Source organism: Antennarius striatus, chromosome 10 (genome assembly GCF_040054535.1).
Source record: "Antennarius striatus isolate MH-2024 chromosome 10, ASM4005453v1, whole genome shotgun sequence".
Taxonomy (NCBI): domain Eukaryota; kingdom Metazoa; phylum Chordata; class Actinopteri; order Lophiiformes; family Antennariidae; genus Antennarius; species Antennarius striatus.
In genome coordinates this window covers 5682425-5701745 of record NC_090785.1, presented here as the reverse complement: position 1 = coordinate 5701745, position 19321 = coordinate 5682425, and the positions used below count along the sequence as shown (strand labels likewise).

Sequence of the window (19321 nt, the reverse complement as noted above, 5' to 3'; positions counted from 1 at the left end):
TCATTTTTAATATAATTGTATCTCCTAAATTACACACTGACCTTTATCTGTAGGTATAAAGAAAGCTCTGAAACTTCAGAGTGAGATAGCATAGCTTGGAAACCACTAAATGTCAAATAATGACACTTTTCACAAGTTGTTACGGTTTCATATTTTCCTAGCATTAGGAATATATAACATTGCTGCTTTTAATTTGTCTGTAATATACAGAAATCTTTTTTTTAAACAGTGAAAGGAAATGTAGGTCAAAAAAACATGACTATATTCATTTTAGAATATTCTATTATCTTTAAGACAGCACAGACACTTGCATACTCAGAAATGGTAGCTGCGCTGTAACACTTCAACGTCACACACCATGATATCAGTACACTGACACTTCAAGTGGTATTTCTAAACCAAAACTTCTGATAAACTTAGATTTCTTCATTCAAACAGTAATTTAATGAAAATCTTGTGAAAATTATCTGGATTTATAACATAAAGCAGTGTATTGTTCTGTAAAGTGCAATGTACATTTGTGTTCAGTATTGTTCCATATAGCGTATTATGCACACAGTGTTGTAAAAAACTGTTCAATACATTATTTTGTTTGTTGTTTCCTTATTGTTCCTAAATGTACATATGGCAGTTTTATGTACAGTATGCGTTTACTGAATGTTAACCGTGGTATGGCACTGACCTTGAGAACACTTTTCAAAGAAGGCCATGAATCACATTGTATGGCATTGTATTATCTGAACTACTATTACACAAACACAACACTCAGAAATGGGTACTTCTTCTTTTTGACTGCTATTTGTGCAAAACAGCTTGAAAACATTTAATTACTCTAAAAATACAATGGTAGTTCTCTTTTGTTTTTCTATCAACCATTGAAACAGTACCCTTCACTTTGGCTAAATGTTGACTCAGTTTGTTAGTCTATCCCTTCCCCGTCCAACGGGAAAGGACTCTGGCCTTCGGGCATTTTTCTTCAAATTAATGAAGAAAAAGACAGAATAACCCCTACCTTCATTGTCTAAAACCTGAAACTACCCAGTAATGCAGAACAGGGGTGAGAACATTTCTTCACAACACAACTCTCTAAGGACTAAAATATGGAATATACTGTAAACACTGCAGTGTGCAAGGGTGAGAATGAGAGACAATACAACTGAGAGAGCAGACCAGTCAAGCAGAGAAGGAGAAAAGAAAGTCCAAATAACAGACAAAGCATTCATTATCACTTGACTGACCTGTGTTTTGCGCTGGGCAAGAGTAATGGGAAAGGACACAATCATTGGCCAAAGCCTAGCAAGAAAGGCGCTTTTCATTCCCCCTCTGTTTCCTCTCTCTTAAGCAATCTGTCAGGTTCTTACTTTACTGAATTTCAATTCTTAGACAGTGTACTATGGGACCCCTTAGTTTTTAAAATATAATATACAGTATATAATATATATAATATATAATATAATCTTAAAAAGAATCACTGTGTGCTAAAACAGTGGTCCCCATCCTCGGGGGACCGCTGTTTTAGTTCAATTGGTACCAGGCTGCACACAAAGAATACATAACATGCATTCTTATGTATACACAGAATGAATACATAACATGTATTATTTATGTTTAATTTATTTATCTGATTCTGAACGATGTTTTGTTTTGGAAAATTACCAGATTCTCTCTGTTACATCTGTCTATGACCCATTATCTATGACTCACTCTTGATGCAAGATGCTTCCTTCTGTCACCTGATTACCTTCTTAAAGTGGCCGCTCCGGTGGTAACAGAATACATTACTGCTAAATTGAAACTCCAAGCTGACAAACTGAACACAAAAAAAAAAGTCTTTGGAAATTTTCGTTGCACAGGGGAAAAGAGCCATTGAGGAGAGAGAATAAGAATCTATGACTTTGAAGAAAAGGAAGGCTGCAAAATACCAATTTGTATGCTGGTCGTACCATTTTACTTTGTGTATATCCATCACACCTTAAAGGCCAGTCCGCAAAAATATCATCTGGCCTTAAATCGACCCGTGGCGCAAAAAAAGTTGGGGACCACTGTGCCGGACCATAATACTGAGGCATGTCAACATGCTCACAATGAAAATGCTGATGTCCAGCAAGTATAATGTTCACCATTTTAGATGAGTGTGGTTACGCGCAAACATACGCCAAGGTGTAGAAAACAAGAAGCACAAACAAAGGGCTGATGTGCACATCATTCACAGGTACTCATTCATGAACAAAGTATTGTAAATATTTTTGTTGACATGATAATGGTGCTCGATAAAAGGTCAGGTCAATACCAAATCCATACTGAATGGGATATGACCATCTTTTCCAAATTTCATGGGAAACTATCTTGTACTTGCCAAGATGGTTTGTGGTGAACAGGACAAAATAAAGTAGAATAATTTTAAATTCACAAGAGTGAGGCAGGTTCAGAGATTTCAAAGAAATGAAAAAAATAGATGTCCTCTAAGATAATTACAAAATAAGATCTTTAGAAGGTACACTGACCATGATAATAGACTGTGAAGCAAAGATCTGTCCAGCAAGTACCCTATATAATGGAAAAACCTTCTAATTACTACAATTAACAGATGCTGGGCTTGCGCTAGCCATTCGCCACTTCGCCATAGGCAAAGTAAATTCCAGATTGGCTAAAAGGTTTTTAGACTGTGTAGCCACAGTGGCATTCTTATTTTTACGGAAAAAAGGCTAAAACTTAATACTATTCCGCTCGCTAGCGCCGCTCGCTAGCGCCGCTCGCTAGCGCCGCTATTTCCGTGGGCACCGCTACTTCCGCATACCGACGGAATTTAGCCGAAGCATGCCAACGGAAATAGCCGACGGAAATAGCCGAAGTGGCCCGAACGCTCCCGATCATCTAATATGCACTCGGTTCATGACCTCCTCTCATCCAATGAAAAACAAAAAGATTCTTTTTTATAAGCTAAACCTGCAAATAAGTGTACAACAAGGAAAGGAAGATGGATTGAAATTAATGAGAATAGAGTGTTTTATAGTAGATTTTGCATTAAAATTCTAATTGAACAACAAATGGTGAATGATGAGAGGGGGTAGGAGTTGTGACAGACCGATCAGAAGGTAAATGATATTATCAATACTTTTTTGTAGTCTTAGACTTTTGAGCTCTATGACCAGCAGGAATAACCAGCGATGCATGTAAATGTGTATTCACCTCGCTTGCTATTTTATATGCCTTTTTAAATTGAAATGAAAAATCATATTAAAGAATAAAAAAATAAAAAAATAAAACTATTTCATACCAATGGTGTTGTCTAAGTCAAAGTTAAATGTATTCTAGTCCAAATAAAACTTACAAGTAAACAGTCAGTAAGTCAGTCAGTCAGTCAGTCAGTCATTTTCTAACCCGCTTAATATGCTGACGCAGGTAGCAGGGGAGCCGGTGCCTATCCCGGCAGTCTCAGGGCGTGAGGCAGGGACACTCCGGGCACGACGCCAGTGTACCGCGGAGCCACATAGAGACAATCATTCACAAACACTCACCCCTACGGTCAATTTGGGACTGGCCAATCAACCAAAAGCGCATACTTTTGGAGGTTGGAGGAAGCCGGAGAACCCAGAGAGAACCCACGCAGACATGGGGAGAGCATGTGAACTCCGCACAGAGCGTAGCTCGAACCCGGGTCCACCGTGTTGTGAGGCGGCAGCGCAAACCACTGCGCCACCGTGCCACCCTACAAGTAAATATTGAGTAATATTTTGTATGACTGTATCTTCACATAGTGAATGTGAAGTTTTCAATTGTTGAATATCACATTTATACCTGCATAAAATAAGACAGAAATACAGATAGTTAAGCTTGAACTGTTGACTTTAGTGTATTTTTGTAGGTAAACGGAACAGAAGATTTTGTCCTCGGAATGCAGGAAAGCAACCCCATTTTCTAAAAAATGTACCGGGGGGCCCCCGGATCCCCCGTGCGCGGGGGGTATCCCCCACACCCCCCCACAAGTGTGGTTTTACACCCCCCAACAATTGAAAACTTGCATTCACTATGTGAAGATACAGTCATACAAAATATTACTCAATGTTTACTTGTAAGTTTTACTTGGACTACAAGACATTTTAACTTTGACTTACACACTTTGCCCCTCCTTGAATCGTCACCGTATCATGGTGGAGGGGTTTGTGTGTTCCAATGATCCTAGGAGCTAAGTTGTCTGGGGCTTTGTGCCCCTGGCAGGGTCACCCATGACAAACAGGTCCTAGGTGAGGGACCAGACAAAAGACGGCTCAGAAACCCCTAATGATGAGTATAAACAATGGAACACGTTTTCCCTTGCCCGGACGTGGGTCACTGGGGCCCCCTTCTGGAGCCAGGCCTGGAGGTGGGGCTTGAAGGCAAAGGCCTGGTGGCTGGGCCTGCACCCATGGGGACCGGTCGGGCCCAGCCCGAAAGGACAACATGTGTCCCCCTTCCCATGGGCTCACCACCTGTTCGAGGGGCCATAGGGGTCGGGTGCACTGTGAGCTGGGCGGTGGCCGAGGGCGGGGACCTTGGCGATCCGATCCCCGGCTACAGAAGCTGGCTCTTGGGACGTGGAATGTCACCTCCCTGGCCAGGAAGGAGCCCGAGCTGGTGTGTGAGGTTGAGAAGTTCCGACCAGATATAGTCGGGCTCACCTCCACACACAGCTTGGGCTCTGGTACCAGTCCTCTCGAGAGGGGTCGGACTCTCTTCCACTCTGGAGTTGCCCATGGTGAGAGACGCCAAGCAGGTGTGGGTATACTTATAGCCCCCCGGCTTGGTGCCTGTACGCTGGGGTTCACCCCGGTGGATGAGAGGGTAGCCTCCCTCCGCCTTCGAGTGGGGGGACGGGTCCTGACTGTTGTTTGTGCTTATACACCAAACAGCAGTTCAGAGTACCCACCCTTTTTGGAGTCCTTGGAGGGGTTGCTGGAGAGCGCTCCCACTGGGGACTCCATAGTTCTGCTGGGGGAATTCAACGCTCACGTGGGCAATGACAGTGAGACCTGGAAGGGGCGTGATTGGGAGGAACGGCCCCCCCGATCAGAACCCAAGTGGTGTTCAGTTATTGGACTTCTGTGCTCGTCACGGACTGTCCATAACGAACACCATGTTCGGACATAAGGGTGTCCATATGTGCACTTGGCACCAGGACACCCTAGGCCGCAGTTCGATGATCGACTTTATGGTCGTGTCATCGGACTTGCGGCCGCATGTCATCAACACTCAGGTGAAGAGAGGGGCGGAGCTGTCAACCGATCACCACCTGGTGGTGTGTTGGCTCCGATGGTGGGGGAAGATGCCGGTCCGACCTGGCAGACCCAAATGTATTGTGAGGGTCTGCTGGGAACGCCTGGCGGAATCCCCTGTCAGAAGAAGTTTCAACTCCCAGCTCCGGCAGAACTTCACCCACGTTCCGGGGGAGGCGAGGGACATTGAGTCTGAGTGGACCATGTTCTGTGCCTCCATTGTCGAAATGGCCGACCGCAGCTGTGGCCGTAAGGTGGTCGGTGCCTGTCGAGGCAGCAACCCCAGAACCTGCTGGTGGACATTGGCGGTAAGGGATGCCGTCAAGCTGAAGAACGAGTCCTATCGGGCCTTTTTGGCCTGTGGGACTCCTGAGGCAGTTGATAGGTACCGGCTGGCCAAGCGGAAAGCAGCTTTGGTGGTTGCTGAGGCAAAAACTCGGGCGTGGGAGGAGTTCAGTGAGGCCTTGGAGGACGACTTCCAGACGGCTTCGAGGAGATTCTGGTCCATGGTCAGACGTCTCAGGAGGGGGAAGCAGTGCAGCATCAACACTGTATAGTGGGGATGGGGTGCTGCTGACCTCAACTCGGGACGTTGTGACTCGGTGGGGAGAATACAAGCGGCCGAAATGAGTTTCCTCCACAGGGTGTCCGGCTCTCCCTTAGAGATAGGGTGAGAAGTTCGGTCATCTGGGAGGGACTCAGAGTCATGCCGCTGCTCCTCTGCATCGAGAGGATTCAGATGAGGTGGCTCGGGCATCTGGTTAGGATGCCTCCTGGACACCTCCCTGGTGAGGTGTTCCAGGCACATCCTACCGGGAGGAGGCCCCGGTGACGACCCAGGACACGCTGAAGAGATTATGTCTCCCGGCTGGCCTGGGAACGCCTTGGGATTCTCCTGGAGGAGATGGACAAAGTGGCTAGGGAGAGGGAAGTCTGGGCTTCCCTGCTTAAGCTGCTGACCCTGGATAAGCGGAGGAAGATGGATGGATAGACATTTTGATTTTAATAAATTTGATTCCTGGTATTAGTCAATGTTTACTTGTAAGTTTTACTTGCTATTATAGCAAGCCGCTGTCTTGGACACAGAATGTGGCTTACTCAATTCTTTTACACTGAGCCACAGTGGCTTAGTCCTACTACCTCCTAGTGCAAGCCCAGGATTGGAACACACTCTTACCTGTGACTCTGTTTGATCTGAGGTCTTTGTACATCCTAAAGATCCACTTCCCTCAACGATGATCTTAAGGTCTCCAGTCTCGCAGTTAATCTGTTTTGGAAAGCAAAATTGACGATGATTGATGATATTTGCTCTACTCATAAAAATGCAACCAAAGAGTCTCTTACTGTACAACTCTGAAACATGACTTTTTCCCCTCTTAGTCCTTCAAGGACGTTGACTGAAAGCGGTTAAGAAAAACCATGATAAAAGAGCTTTGTCTTAAATAGAGAGAAAAGACAAACAGAGGAGAATGTAATTTATCCGCTACTCCAAGAGGCACGACCTCCCTGCTTTGTGAAGCAGAAGCTCATCAGAGCCAAAGAGGGCTCTGAGGCACGGGAGGGTCCCATTGACTGCACTATTAGCACTCAAACTGGGGGGATCAGCATAGAGGAAACACACAACACTGCCAGAAGGATTCAGAGTATCCTGTAATGCATTTCATTCCACCCTGAGGGGGCCATGATAACCAGAGTAATTGGCTTTCTCCAGCTATGATAATCTGCATCAGTCATGCCATGCCAACACTCTCAGGCCACTGAGAAGGTCACAGTGATCCCCAAACCTTTCTCCTCTCAGCTGGTAGCTGCCTCTGAATTCCCAATAAAAGAACACACAGGCAGGATATTTGATCTGTAGTCCGGAACTTGACTTGTTGTATTCCATCATCAAGATTTTTAAAATTAATGTTTATGCATTTGTCTTGTAACTGAATCTACACAACGCAACCACAAAATTGCTGACGTTAATTAATCAATAAATATGGCTTAGAAATTAGTTGACTAATTGATTGATGGCAATTGTGGTATTAATTAAGTTATACGTACATTGATGTAATATTACAAACATACTATGATTTTAAACGTGAAACATTTGATGGCTTACACTATTAACAATTTAATATTTGTAAAATAAAGTAAAATCACATTGTCATCATACTTGTCATAGCATCAACAGAAGTACCAGTTGTTCTATTACTTTCACTGAATACCAGGCAGATAGGACTTCTGTCAATGACTCATGCAGGTCCATTGTGACAGATATTGTACCCTATATAATATAGGGTACAAAGATCTTTCTGATCACAGAAAGATCTTTGCACATAAAGTAACATGGTCTTTTCACTTTTTTCCTAGGCATTTATGCACATCAAAAACGTCAGTGGAAACTGTCTTTTAAAACCTGCGCAACAGATGAGAAGTTTGCAGTAGGCATTAAGGTTTGAAAATCAAGACCTCAACATCAGTTTGGTACATGTACTGTACATGCACTCATTTAAACAAACATGTTCTCTTGACAATATGAGAGTATTACTAGTTCACTGGAAACACTTTTTTCTTAAAAACACACAAAAAAGACTGCAGCTAGCATGCTCGGATTACTGTCTTTTTGGAATGTCTAATGATACCCAAGCTTCAGCTTCCTCGCAGATGGCAAGATATTTTCTTCTAGGGTTTCCAGACGCTTGATGGAAACTATCTTACCCTCCACACACTGCAGGCTTTCAGTGCCCAAGGAAGCAAAGCAATCCCAGGGCATCAATGAGTCACCACCATGCTCGACTGTTGGTGGGGTGTTCTTTTCACCACAAGCTTCATTTCGACTCTTCCAGAAATATGACTAATCCACAGGACTGAAATGTAATACTATTGTTTCACCACTTCATAGAACATGATTCAAAAACGTCTGAGGCTTATCAAAATAACTCTTGAGTGCACCAGAGTCAATTTTCTTTTGTGCTATTGCAACAGCTGTAGTAACATGAGTTCAAACATAGGGTTTATGACATGGAATGGTGCAATAAAAGTCTTCTTGAGCGATTTGGTTGGTGTACGCAGCTGATAAACAATAAACAATACACATAAAAAAAAGGGGCATGAATACTTTTGGTTCCAGCTCTATGCTATGCGTTTGTAGGCTTGTGGACAGAAAACTAATTTTACAATGAAGGCCAGTGGAATTTCTGACCTCTGGATACATCTGAAGATGACATATCCCCTCTCTGTGGATTTCCCAGGCAAGCCTCACCTGCCATCATGAAAGAAAAAAATGAAAAATGAAAGAAATAAATGAAATGGTTTTATTTATCCAGTGATGTGTATTATAAAGTTATTTTCCGTTTAACGTCATCAATTTTAGGTTATTTTTACTCAAAATCGATAAATTTTCACATTTACCAATGAAATACTGAGAAGAGACCTGCAGTGAGGCACCAGCCAGTCAAGCCTCACCTATTAATTTAAACAGCTTTGAATAACCATGACCTTAATAACTGAGAACCTACATAAACATTTTGAGCAAGGCACCACCCCCCTAGCTGCTCAATTGGGGCGCACCACGAAGGAGCTGCCCGTTACTCTGCCTCCCATTGTATATACTTTGCATGCTTACAGGCCCCTTGTGTGTGTTTGTTTCAGGGGCCTTTACACACATGTATATATGTTTCCAAAATGTACTATGAGTGAAAAATAGCAATTTCCGCAAGGGTATAAATAAAGTGAACATCTTCTTCTAATTGATGTATAAAAGTTGCTAAGTAAGTTTTTACAATTGCCAGATGAGTACCAGACAAAATGACCATCATTCAGAGTTACCCGGGATGATGCAATGCCATGGAAAACGCGCAACTCCAGTTTTAAGTATCAATTGACAATATGAAAATATGTCAATATGCTTGTAAAGTTTGATGATGCTAAACTCTATGTTTTTCCAAAATTAACTCAAAAAACAGAGAAAGTGACCAACTTTTGCACTCACATTATAAATCATGTCTATACCAAATTTTGTCGGACCCCCCCCCCCATCAAAAAGCAGAACTATTTATATTATTTAATATATGTGTACAGTTTATTAAGCCCAAAATGTAAACTTCATGAGTCATGCTGCACTGGTTGTAGAGTACTGATGAGTATGTCCCCTTATAGTTTTATGTTTTTGGATTAAAAATGGTTCTGTTAACCACAGTAATGGCAAGCACAAATGAAAACCAAGGTCAATAACAAAAACAATCAGTCTGTGAGGACAGAAATCATGGTGCTTATTCACCATCAGAGTAACATTAGCTTAAATTGAAGAAGAATAATGACTGTTATTTAATTTTGGAAAATAAATAATACAAGTGTCCATTTTTTAAGTCCTTCATGGGCATGCCAATAAATGGCATTTATCCCTGTTGAGGCACCCACATTCCCAATAATGTCTGTTATTATGAAGATTTTTCATTTCCACGCACTCGGCTCTGAAGAGCTCATCTTATAGTGAGGAAATAACTTCTAACCTGAGGAAATGCACACATTAATGATTATGAATGAAACTGAGAAGCTGGGAGGAGACTTAAAGAAGACTTTATTGCTAGTCTGGAATGGGTTCACAGTGGCTTTTGCAATCAGTATCTGAAGATGCAAGCATCAGAGTACCACAAAAACAAACAAACAAAAAAACCCACGGACGTTTAGTATGCATTACACTGTAGAAATGTAACTGGCATTATATGTACTTGGAATGAAGATGAAAATATAAGGAAGGTTCTAGTGTGGAAAGTATGTAAGGATATGTTTGGGTTAATATTTCAGTAAAAACACTCAGAGGCATTGTATGCACCATTGTTATTAATAGCTCTTTACATTTATCAAGGGAATAAATGGGAAACCGTCATTTAAACTCAATATTATATTAGGCGCCTAATGCACATTTCCTCTCCCAAATATTTATCATGAAGAAAATGCGACTTAGCGCTATTAAAGTATGTATATTCAAATGGTTTACATTGGTCATTCACCATGTTGATGAATGCAACAGGCAAGACCAATGGTCCTAGCATATACTGTATCATTAAATGTCCTGAAAATTCCAGAGGAACATCACAGGTAACTGGCCCAACAGTCTCAGACAAAGGAGATATCTCATGATTGCACAGTCAATTCATCTCTTGTCTCCACAGTAAGGAAGTGACAAACCATATATCCTTTTGTTAAAATTTGCTATGTTGTCTTTATCATTCACACCCCACAGCAACTGACTGGTGCTTCACAAGCAGCTCTGGTGGCCCTTTTCTTTCCTGTATCTGTTCCTCAGCCAGTGTGCTTATCTCTGTGATTAAATGCTCATATCAAACACAACAGGCTTGAAGGTTTCTACATTTGTGTAGAAAACTCTAAACAAATTGCACAGCAATGGGTAGGGTAAAATGCACAATCTGCTACTTTGTTAAAACTATTCCTAATCTACTCCCATGCTATAATGAAGAGAGAGTCCTCTTGGATGAGAGGCGAAACAGGTTTTTCCTACATGTCCAGTTGACTTTAAATAATACAGAGATCTACGTTATACCATGACCTGAATGGCTAATGCAATGATTCATCTCTATACAGTATATTGGTTTTCAGTAGAATGAGAGATCTGTGAAAGGATATGAAGGATTGGAAAACCATAAGCACACCATCTACACAGAAGACTCCACATGGATATACTGTATATCCCCACCACAGTGGATAGAGGTTACTATGGACTCCTGAAAGATTCTTGACCTTACTTTTTGAAGAAATTCGGAAGGTCAGCCACTTATTTATTTATGTTATTATTTTATTGATCCCTGAAGGAGAAACTCCTCTGGTGACCCATTGCTGAGGAGCAGTGGGCAGCCCTTGCAGAGCCCAGGGAGCATGTTGGGGTTAAGTATGTTGCTCAGCGATAAATCAGTATGTAGAATGGGGAAACTGGGGCTTGAACTACTGACCCTCTGATAAGTGGACAATGCTCTTTCCACATAAGCTACAGTCACCCAACCTTGTGAAAAGGTCCACTACTGCTGCAAATCTCCATTTGTAGAAAACATGTCTCACTCTGGATCAGTTGAGTGTCAGAAGGGTTTAAAAGCTTTAAAAAAAACCTTTTTAGACTGATGTATTTCACTCTATCCCACAAAAACAGCAGAATAATTGCATCTCAAAATGTCAACATCTCAATAATATATTTTAAAATAGCATGACACAGTCCTAGTTCAAAGACAGACATGCAGTAAGCTACATGGAGTACATGTAGTAAGCTATTCCAGGAAAGGAATACTATAGGTATTGAGACAATCAACTCTTGGTTAATAGAGGTTTAAAAAAGCTATTTTGCAAGTGAAAAGGGTGGGTCGGGCTCAGCTTCCCCTGTCACTTGCACTTAATTCATTGCATAGAGTAGCGGCTTAATGTATGTGAATACAGGGTAAGAATAAGACAGGGATATAAAAACTGCCACTGCCACATCATATTATTAAAAGTTTATCATGGCATAATATTCTGATGAATTCCTTTGACAAGCTGGTACTTTTATGATATTGTTTAAAAGGGTTTTGGTATCTAAAACATTCATTTAGATGAGGAGTGGACTGTCTAGTCTTACTTTAACCATTTCTGCCTGTGCTAGACAATTAAATAGGTGTTCATGTATTATGCTCTACAAAACAAAAAAAGAGATGGAATCACGTGAAAAAGTCCTTTGTTGAGCGGCACATTAGTGTATGTATTTTATGATGTAAGAATCCACAGTTAGAGAGACCAAAAATCTAGCTGTCATTTGTGGTAATGTTGAAGTAGTGTCTTTTAATATGCTCTGCTTTTACATAGCAAGAAATCCTCATTCAGCCAGTCTATTTTTTTTTCTCTAAACCATGACCAGAGCTTTTGATTGAAAAAAAGATTAGTCTGTTCTCCTCATTGCAGGCTTCTCTTCTCTTAACACTCTAATTACTTTGTCTCAACATAAAGATACCTCTGATAAGAGGTATGAGCTCCTTACTAACAATTAAACCAAGACTAAAACTTCTCTAGAATTAGACTTTAGAACAAATCCGGCATCTTGTTTTGACAACAGTGCCATTAAACTGATGTTTGTGTTTTATGATTATACAGTTTTCATTTAGTCTAGAAAATGTCAGAATGCAGTGAAAAACCCAAATGTCTACAAATTTCTCATTTTGCCTGACTGAATGAAAAGCAGATCACATTTGAAATGCCACCCATTTACTCTCAATTTTCTTTTCACCAACAGTTTCTTTTGAATTGTTTTATGGCAGTGTTGATAGAATTATATCATTAGATGATCATTGTCAAAGAAACATCAAATGAACATTGAAAAATGGCCTATTAAAACACATCTGACCTTGTAAACAATAATTCCACATATTTATATGTGGAATTATGACTTTCTTCAGATTCCTCAGGAACCCCATCCAAACTGTTGCTATGTCTTCATCATTTACTCAGCTGTAGTTATTTCTCTCTCCATGAAACCAGGAGGTAGCTTGAAGCAAAATACATTACATAGAATTTATGGTGGGACGCAGCACATACCAAGTCTCAGATTTATTTCCTGACATTATTACTTACCACCACTGAAAAAAGATACTTAATGTGCAGTTCTTCATTGGTAGCAAAGTTTCTGCAATCCTAACCGGTCAAATCAGTATACTGACATTGAGGCTCACTGGGAGCTTATTAGACTGACAAGCAATCCTTACAGTTTGATATAATGGACCCGACCACCTGCTCTCCTATCAGAGAAGACTAGACAGAGGAAATTACACACCACAGAGTTTGAACTTTTTTTAATCATACAGTATGTGGTTAAAATTGCTTCAACAAAAATATTCTCATTCAGTAATGCATAATTTGAGACCCATTCAGAGAGACCATTTGTGCAGTGTGTATATTTACCATGCACTATTTAAAAGGTATATGTAGTGAGGATTTAAACATTTGAACCTGGCAGTTAACAATTAATATTGGGTCAAACTATAGGAAGCGGACAGAGCTTCAAAGCACAGAGACAGCAACGGTCAAACTTGACCTTCTGACTGCATCAGGAGAGAAACTTTTATCTGGACTTGTCGTCTCTGTTGTTCACTGATCATCACATCTTGTTACAACATTTAAATAAGTTCGAAGGACATCCACTTTGAGTATACTGCACAGATCAATCTCAGTTTTTACCTTGACAATAATCTTAATCCTTTTTGCATGCTAACTTTAGTGACAGATCAGCAACATAAATAATAAGTAATAATAATATTCATCTTCTATATTTTCCCTAAGCTAATATCAACTTAACGTTAATAAAACAAACTGTTTATTTTACTAACTTGGTATCTTAGCATAGTCATATGCCATCTCATTTAATAAGTTCTCATTGTATACAGTGCCATGGTTTAGCTTATGATTCTCATTGTCACTCATAGTAACATTATATGTAATTATTGTGTTGTTACTGTTGTAGCTACTACTGGTACTGTATGCATCTCAATATGTCTGTGTCTAGATAAAGGCATATGGTCAACCATATAAGGGTCACAGTCTGTACCAAAAACTCCTGCCTGTTCAAATACATTCACAGTATTATTCACCCCTGTTGAGAATGAGTGATGCCTCATAGTGAAATGTTAGGTCTCTGTAAGTATTGTCCAGAATTGGTTTATATGGAAAGTTTAATGACATCTTTTGGTGATTTGTCACATTAAAAAGCTTTTTTTGAAAGTCTACTCTAACCAAGTATATTACACTTCAACACCTACAACACTTTTGGATGGTTGAGAAAAAACGATGCCAGTCATTTTTGTTTTGTTTTTTTCCCCTACTTATTTTTCTCACTTCTCAGATGATGATACATTATTTACAACGCAATTCAACAGGTCTGACATTCATGGGTTAGGCTAGGTTAACCTCAAGCTACAAGCGTCAAGCAGATATAAAGAGCTGGCTGCAGAGGTTTTTGTAATCTTGTATCTATATTTTTAAAGTTTTCAGAAACAGTGCTGACTCACATCATATGATTTGTAAGAATTTCTATACTTCTTTTTAAACACTTTCCGCGCCACAAGACAACATGCTAATGATATTAAAACCAGTTTTTGGAGTGAGAAGTTCAACCCATGGACAAGGATCACTATCCTCCAAAGACATTGAAGGTGCACGAACAGAGAAGCACACACATTCAAAAATGAGTGTCTGAGTCAATCAGTCAAAAAAGGAAAAAAACAAAAAGCTCTGTATGAGAACATTTCCTCTATAAAACAAAGTCAAATATACATTGTGTGATACTGTTTATTGCTCTAGTTAGTAAATGAAGTATGCCGTAAGAAATTATGCACGTATTGTCCAGTGGTAGGTAAAAGAAAAGTACTTCTTGTATATTATGTTGTGTTTCTTTTTTCTTAAAATTGAACCTGTTAGATACAGATAAATTGGTTTTGGACTATCATAACCAAAATTAATCAGGAGTGGCACCCCTAAACGGCACATTACACAGAATTAAGCAACCTAATGTCATTCCTAATGTGCTTGTCATGCCAGACCAAATTATTGCCCGTTATCGTGAATTTTGATAAAGCAATAAGTTGTACGTATATGAAATAATCTCATAAAAAGAGCATCTTCATTATACTTCGAACTGTTTCCTCACATACTCAGTATACTGGCACTCAGAAGACCACTCATCTTTGCCTGGCCTAAATGACTGATGGATTTCCAAACTCTGCATTAGCCAAAGCTATTAAGTGGTCTGCTGGAGCGTAATGACTTTACTGTTCCCAGAGTGCAACACTAGGCTCAGCAATTCCCGCCTGCTATTGTCTGGGGCCACTATGACAAAGTTAATTTCTTGCCAGACAAGCACCAACACTTTACCGATACACACAATAAATAACAATACTGAAAGAAGAAAAAGAGAATCATCTGAATGACTCCATTTCCTACTTTTCATTTTAGTAAATTATTTTGTTCACAGAGATGACCCCTTGCCAAATGATCTACCTTCACAACATCTGGCTAAATGGTTTGCTCTTTTCATGCTTAGAGACTCATAAAGTAACAAAGGTATATTTTGTGCAAAGTCATTGTGAAATACAATAACTACCAGTAACTGGTTACCAACTCGGGTCATAGTAGTTGCTTATACTACTTAAGTGAGTTCAATCCAATGCAGAAAACAATACAAGATGATAAGAAAAATCTAATAGCTATATACATTTATTTATATTAAATGATGGTGTATAAAACTATGAAATGCAGAACAAAACAGACAATGTTTGATAATGAAAAGCATGGGCAGACAGTAGACCTGACCCCATCCTGCATTACTCCTGTTCATACCCAAGGCTGTGAAGATAAATCTTCACGTTGACAGACTGGTTGGCCCTGTGGCTCTTTGATTCAAGTTTGCTGGACACGCTTTGCCAAACAAAGATGACCAAATCCCAAGAGAGAGCAGCAAAGTAGAAGCTGTAGACTGATTCTGCAAAATGATCTAGGAATGCAGTGGATAATGTAAGGTCTTTGTAAATGCGGAAAACAAAGTCAGGTAATAGAAAACATATTTGAACATTTCCCTGTTGTTTTTTTCTTCATTTAACTGTGCTTGAAGATGATTGAAAAGATTCGAAAATCACAAAAAACTAAAATAAATTTGGACTCTTAGTTTGAAGCAAAGTAACAAATAACCAAAGTCCTGATTTGGTCATTGATATTGCCAAAACTGGATGGAAGTAGAGTGGAGATTTCTACACAAGATTTGCTTAATGTTGTTCAGACTGTGAAGAATCTCTCCAGAGCTCCACAGAGCAGTCACTGTTAAAATACAGTCTAGTGACATGTTATGTTCTTCCGTGAGGTCATTTAACCCAAAGTGAAAATCAAGGAAAGAAAAAAAAGGTTTCATTACGATGCATGATTTATAGCCATGTAACCTGTACAGGATAATGTGGCCATTTGTCAGAGTGCAACACCAGTATGATTATGTAATTTATATAATTACACAGAATGGCAAATATTAAAAAGTCGATACATAATAATTAAGGTAGTGATCATGTGATCAGTCTTTTTGACCTTGGTTCCTGAAAACACATTCCAAGCTCAGTCATTTTTTATACTTTTATTCACATGCAATGCATGTCCTGTACACTGGTTATTGCTTGTTAACAGTAGATTCATTTGGATTTCACAGTTTGTGCTTGTGATACCAAAAAGTAACAGGCTAAGAGTTTGTAAGAATATTTAACTACAGCGAACTGTCATGGGTTATTATAAACATATCTAGTTTGCCTTCCTCTATTGTAGCAACTCTGGGTCTAGCTGCAATGTTTCATTGTCTGGGGGTCTTATCTGCCTGCGATACACCAAGCTCTGTGCTGGTGTCTCTATTGGCATGGTGATGGAGGCAAGGCCTGCCATCAAAGATAAACCTCCCACTGTTTTCCCTGCAGCCCAGCAGTCTTCACGTTTGCTGCAGGTGTCAGAGAAAATGTTCCCCGTCCTATTAGACTTAAGCGCTGCCGGTAACATGTTGATGGGAAATGACTGAAGATGAGGGGAAGAGATGACAGGAGAGAGGAAGAAAGACAATGTTGGAAAGAGGCAAAGCAGGAAGAAAAAGTTATGTTGGGAGGACCATGAAAAAAAGAAAAGGTTTTCCCCCTCATTTTCCCAATGAAGTGCTGCAAACGACAAATAAAAATAAATCGAAAGCATTTCAAGCTAAATAAATGGTATGTTAATATTAAAAGCCTGGCTGAAAATGAGAACACTGTAGAAATCACTTTGAACTATAAATGGGCGAATTTGCTTCAATAAGGATCATACAGTTTTAATAAGCACGAGCAAATGTAATAATTGAAATTATTTACTTTATAATCTGTTGTTTGTTGTATCTTTTGTCACTGTAATCATAATGATATCCCTCAAATAATAAATCACTTCATTGTTCAGTGAACTAATTTAAAGTCAAAGTTTTATTTATCCAACCTTTCACAACCCAAAAACCTGCAGTTTACTATAATGCAAAGATATAGTAATAAGAAGGAACCACAGCAATTCATGCAATAGAAACTACTTTTGCATGAAAAATTATAATTAAAGGATCAAAAAGTAAAAACTAAATTTGAAACAAGTATTCCACCGAGTGTGTGTGGACAAACAATCACAAAGCCACCTTGTCAGGCAGGGCACAGAACATTGAAGTGGTAGATTAGAACCTGTCAGACTGTCAATTCATAGCCAGTTGACACCAGAACAGCCCACAAAGGGGATGCTGTGTGTGATGCACCCATGTAAAATAAAAAAATATATAAATATCTACAGTATTCCCTTTTATGCCTTCCCAGAGGAGTGAAATGTGAACAATGTCTTTGTCTGTCATTTTAGGTTACAGTACTTTGCTCTTTTTAACATAGCCTGGATTGTGCTACCATGTTAAAATTACAACAAATTAATTTGCAGTAGGTAGTATCGCCCAGTCAGTGGCAATACTCCAACTGACTAATCATACTTTAAACACTTTCACATGTGGAAAGAGTATGAGAAATGAATTTTGATGATGTAGGAAAAAGGTTATTGCATGTTGTATTTTTAAAGTTTCCAAAACCAGTGCGTTTTCTTGATCAGTGTGATTTTTTGTTTATTTTTCAAATAAAAAATCTGAATATATTGTGCTATTCACCTTGATATAGCCAGATAATACACTAGTAAAGTAACACTGCTGTAACGTATGTGCTGCAAAGCATGGCAAAGAAGCATCCCATTTGGATTTGTGCTGCACAAAGCAGCTTCACATGATCAATCAGAATCCACATACAGCAAGAAGCATCCTTATTGCTTGTGAGTATGTATGGGCTTGAAGTAAAGCGTGCTTTGTGTCATATCTGCAACGCAAACTGACAAATTTTATAAAGTAATAACCCCACAGTTTTGTAGTAAACCACACAGTAATTAAAACAGGCAATGAGTTATTTAAACTCAAAGCCCCCAAAGAGGTCTATATTTTGCTCCTACCACAGCTGACATTCTCCCATTAGTGGCCTGCTTGTGCAGTTTGATGTCACCAATATTTCATTTTAGACTGTTTCACACAGTAATGAACATGTCACCAAGTAAACTAATGAGTAAATGTTTTTAACACATCCAATAACAGAAAAGACCGTTAATCACGCAGAAATTACATATTTTACTAGTTATCACAGTTCATACAATCATAGTGACTTGTGATGTATTTTTCTCTTGGTGCGGAACAAATATATATGCAACTCGATATATTAACACATTTTAGACTCACCAAAATTACACAGCTGTCAGGTGTGGCTGGGATATTATAATTGAGATTGTAGATTTTGTTGCTGTACAAAACATTCACAGCTGCTTCAGAATGATACAGTTCCTCAAACATTTCTAGAAGTAAAGACATGACTTTTTGGCGCAGCATTACTACACTCAACTTTAACAACTTTCTATCATTTGGTTATGGGGGTATTTGATGAAAATCACCAAACCATATCATATCTTCTTCTTTTCCTTTCGGCTTTTCCCTTCACGGGTCACCACAGCGAATCAGTTGCCTCCATCTAACCCTGTCTTCTACATCCTCTTGTCTCACACCAACTACCTTCATGTCCTCTCTCACTACATCCATAAACCTCCTCTTTGGTCCTCCTCTAGGCCTCCTGCCTGGCAATTCAAAACTCAGCATCCTTCTACCAATATATTCACTATCTCTCCTCTGGACATGTCCAACCATCTTAGTCTGGCCTCTCTGACTTTATCTCCAAAACCTCTAACATGTGCTGTCCCTCTGATGTACTCATTCCTGATCCTATCGATCCTGGTCACTCCCAAAGAGAACCTCAGCATCTTCATCTCTGCTACCTCCTGCTCCTTGTTCCTCAGTGACACTGTCTCTAGACCAAACCATATCATATAATAATTATTAATAACAATAACTACCATATGACTTATGGAAAGGCTAATACTCTATAATATGGGGAACCTTTTACTTAAGTGACATATAACAGAAACAATACAGAACTGCAAACTTAGAGAACTGA

At 39.6% G+C, this 19321-nt stretch overlaps 1 protein-coding gene across 2 annotated transcripts in view; it reads right to left on the bottom strand.

The window, feature by feature from the left end:
- The window catches only part of enox2 (ecto-NOX disulfide-thiol exchanger 2), a 151773-nt gene that overhangs the window by 112203 nt on the left and 20249 nt on the right, over window positions 1-19321 (bottom strand). Inside the window, exon 3 of one of the 2 annotated variants that reach the window (XM_068325394.1) lies at window positions 6430-6519. The exons of the other annotated variant lie outside the window; for it this stretch is intronic. Coding sequence (XP_068181495.1) covers window positions 6430-6463 — 34 coding nt within the window. The 5' untranslated portion in view covers window positions 6464-6519. The remainder of the gene's footprint in view (window positions 1-6429; window positions 6520-19321) is intronic. 2 annotated transcript variants of the gene reach the window in all.